This window comes from Branchiostoma belcheri, unplaced genomic scaffold (assembly GCF_001625305.1).
Source record: "Branchiostoma belcheri isolate BF01 breed outbred unplaced genomic scaffold, Haploidv18h27 scaffold476, whole genome shotgun sequence".
Lineage (NCBI taxonomy): Eukaryota > Metazoa > Chordata > Leptocardii > Amphioxiformes > Branchiostomatidae > Branchiostoma > Branchiostoma belcheri.
This window is the reverse complement of record NW_017804105.1, coordinates 43,414-45,024: the sequence shown is the minus strand read 5'-3', so window position 1 is coordinate 45,024 and position 1,611 is coordinate 43,414. Positions and strand designations below refer to the sequence as shown.

General features: G+C 41.0%; 1 protein-coding gene across 3 annotated transcripts in view; it reads right to left on the bottom strand.

Annotated features, from left to right (window-relative positions):
• Positions 1-142: 142 nt before the first annotated feature.
• Positions 143-1,611, bottom strand: part of LOC109479291 — a 5,645-nt gene continuing 4,176 nt past the window's right edge. The window contains exons 4-5 of one of the 3 annotated variants that reach the window (XM_019781245.1): positions 1,090-1,254; positions 143-588 (exon numbers count right to left, since the gene is read on the bottom strand). In XM_019781245.1, coding sequence (XP_019636804.1) covers positions 349-588; positions 1,090-1,254 — 405 coding nt within the window. In that variant the 3' untranslated portion in view covers positions 143-348. The remainder of the gene's footprint in view (positions 589-1,089; positions 1,255-1,611) is intronic. The other 2 variants (XM_019781246.1, XM_019781247.1) reach the window with 2 other exon arrangements.

The window sequence follows — 1,611 nt, the reverse complement described above, 5'->3', positions numbered from 1 at the left end:
CAGTAGTACATGTAGTAATAAGGAACTTAATCGTCAATTCACAGTAAACATCAGATTTATCAGTCAAGAATTGAGGTGCTCAAAACTCCTATTTTCCAAGAACTTAGAGTGGAACCAAGTGCCACCAAGCACAGTAAGGGCATCATCACTAGAAAGCTTTAAACAACTCCTACAGTTAGATGTGCAAAGATTGGGCCTACACTCGGTATAATAGCTGCTGCCATGCTGCGTGCCTGTGAAGCTGGTGTGTTATACTGAAGGGCAGTTATCCTGTCTATACAATACAGGCATATTCCACACACAATATAGGCATGTTTGTGTGTGGAAGGTGTTCAGCACCAAGGACAGTCATGTTAGCTGTGTGTGGACAGTCTGAATAGTGGATAGTTCGAATTTCCTGTCATAAATGCACAGTCTGACATAACATAGTAAAATCACCTGGTAGGGTTGTTGGGTGTTCCCTTTCGCACAGCAAGCACAGCACCCATTGGTCAGTGTGTAGGCAGTGACAGTTACAGAAGCGATGCACAGGCCCAGCTCCACAAGGGTACACAGGAGGACAACAGCATCCACCAGGGACCTAACCAGCTAAAGGAAGAAGAGGAAAAACAACACAGGAACATGTTAAAACAAGCCCGAAACTACAATAAAGTGAAAAGCTGTCTTTGCCCCTGTGGTGTTGCCAAAAATACATTTACAACATTTAAATGTGATGTTTATTAAAACCTTTCATGCAGAGGACAGGAAAAAGCCACTGTCTTTTTGCAGCGCTGATATGAACATCAACCTACTCCCTGCCATAATATATGATGAATGAAAACTGTGCCTGGTGCTGGTATTTGAATAAATGTAAGAACTGTAACATCAGGAAAGACAAAGACTTTCTTCAACTGTTAGAGATAAAAGTTATTTGGGGTTGCTTCATATCCAAATAGTAATGTATTGACACCCCTTAATGACTTCCTTGGTCCCAGTACTGCAATACAAAATTGTAGTATTATTCCATCAAACATTACGTATATTCTGTAAGTTAAACTGGTGTGTTTAACTTTGTTATCAAGTATGATTTTATAAAAATTGTATACTCACATTAAGATGGTTGCAGACATTCCGTTCTTCGTCCCAATCATACCAACAGCCTACAGGCCCTGGCCAATGGTTCCAAGGCTCACCACTGATGGCGGCGCTGGCTGACGTGATACCAGACAGGACCATCAGGAGACAGACACAAGACATTACCAGGAACCCAACCACCTAAAGGGTGGGGGGGGGGGGAATTTGGGGTTGCTTCATATCCAAATAGTAATGTATTGACACCCCTTAATGACTTCCTTGGCCCCAGTACTGCAATACAAAATTGTAGTATTATTCCATCAAACATTACGTATATTCTGTAAGTGAAAAGCTGTCTTTGCCCCTGTGGTGTTGCCAAAAATACATTTACAACATTTAAATGTGATGTTTATTAAAACTTTTAATGCAGAGGACAGGAAAAAGCCACTGTCTTTTTGCAGCGCTGATATGAACATCAACCTACTCCCTGCCATAATATATGATGAATGAAAACTGTGCTTGGTGCTGGTATTTGAATAAATGTAAGAACTGTAACAT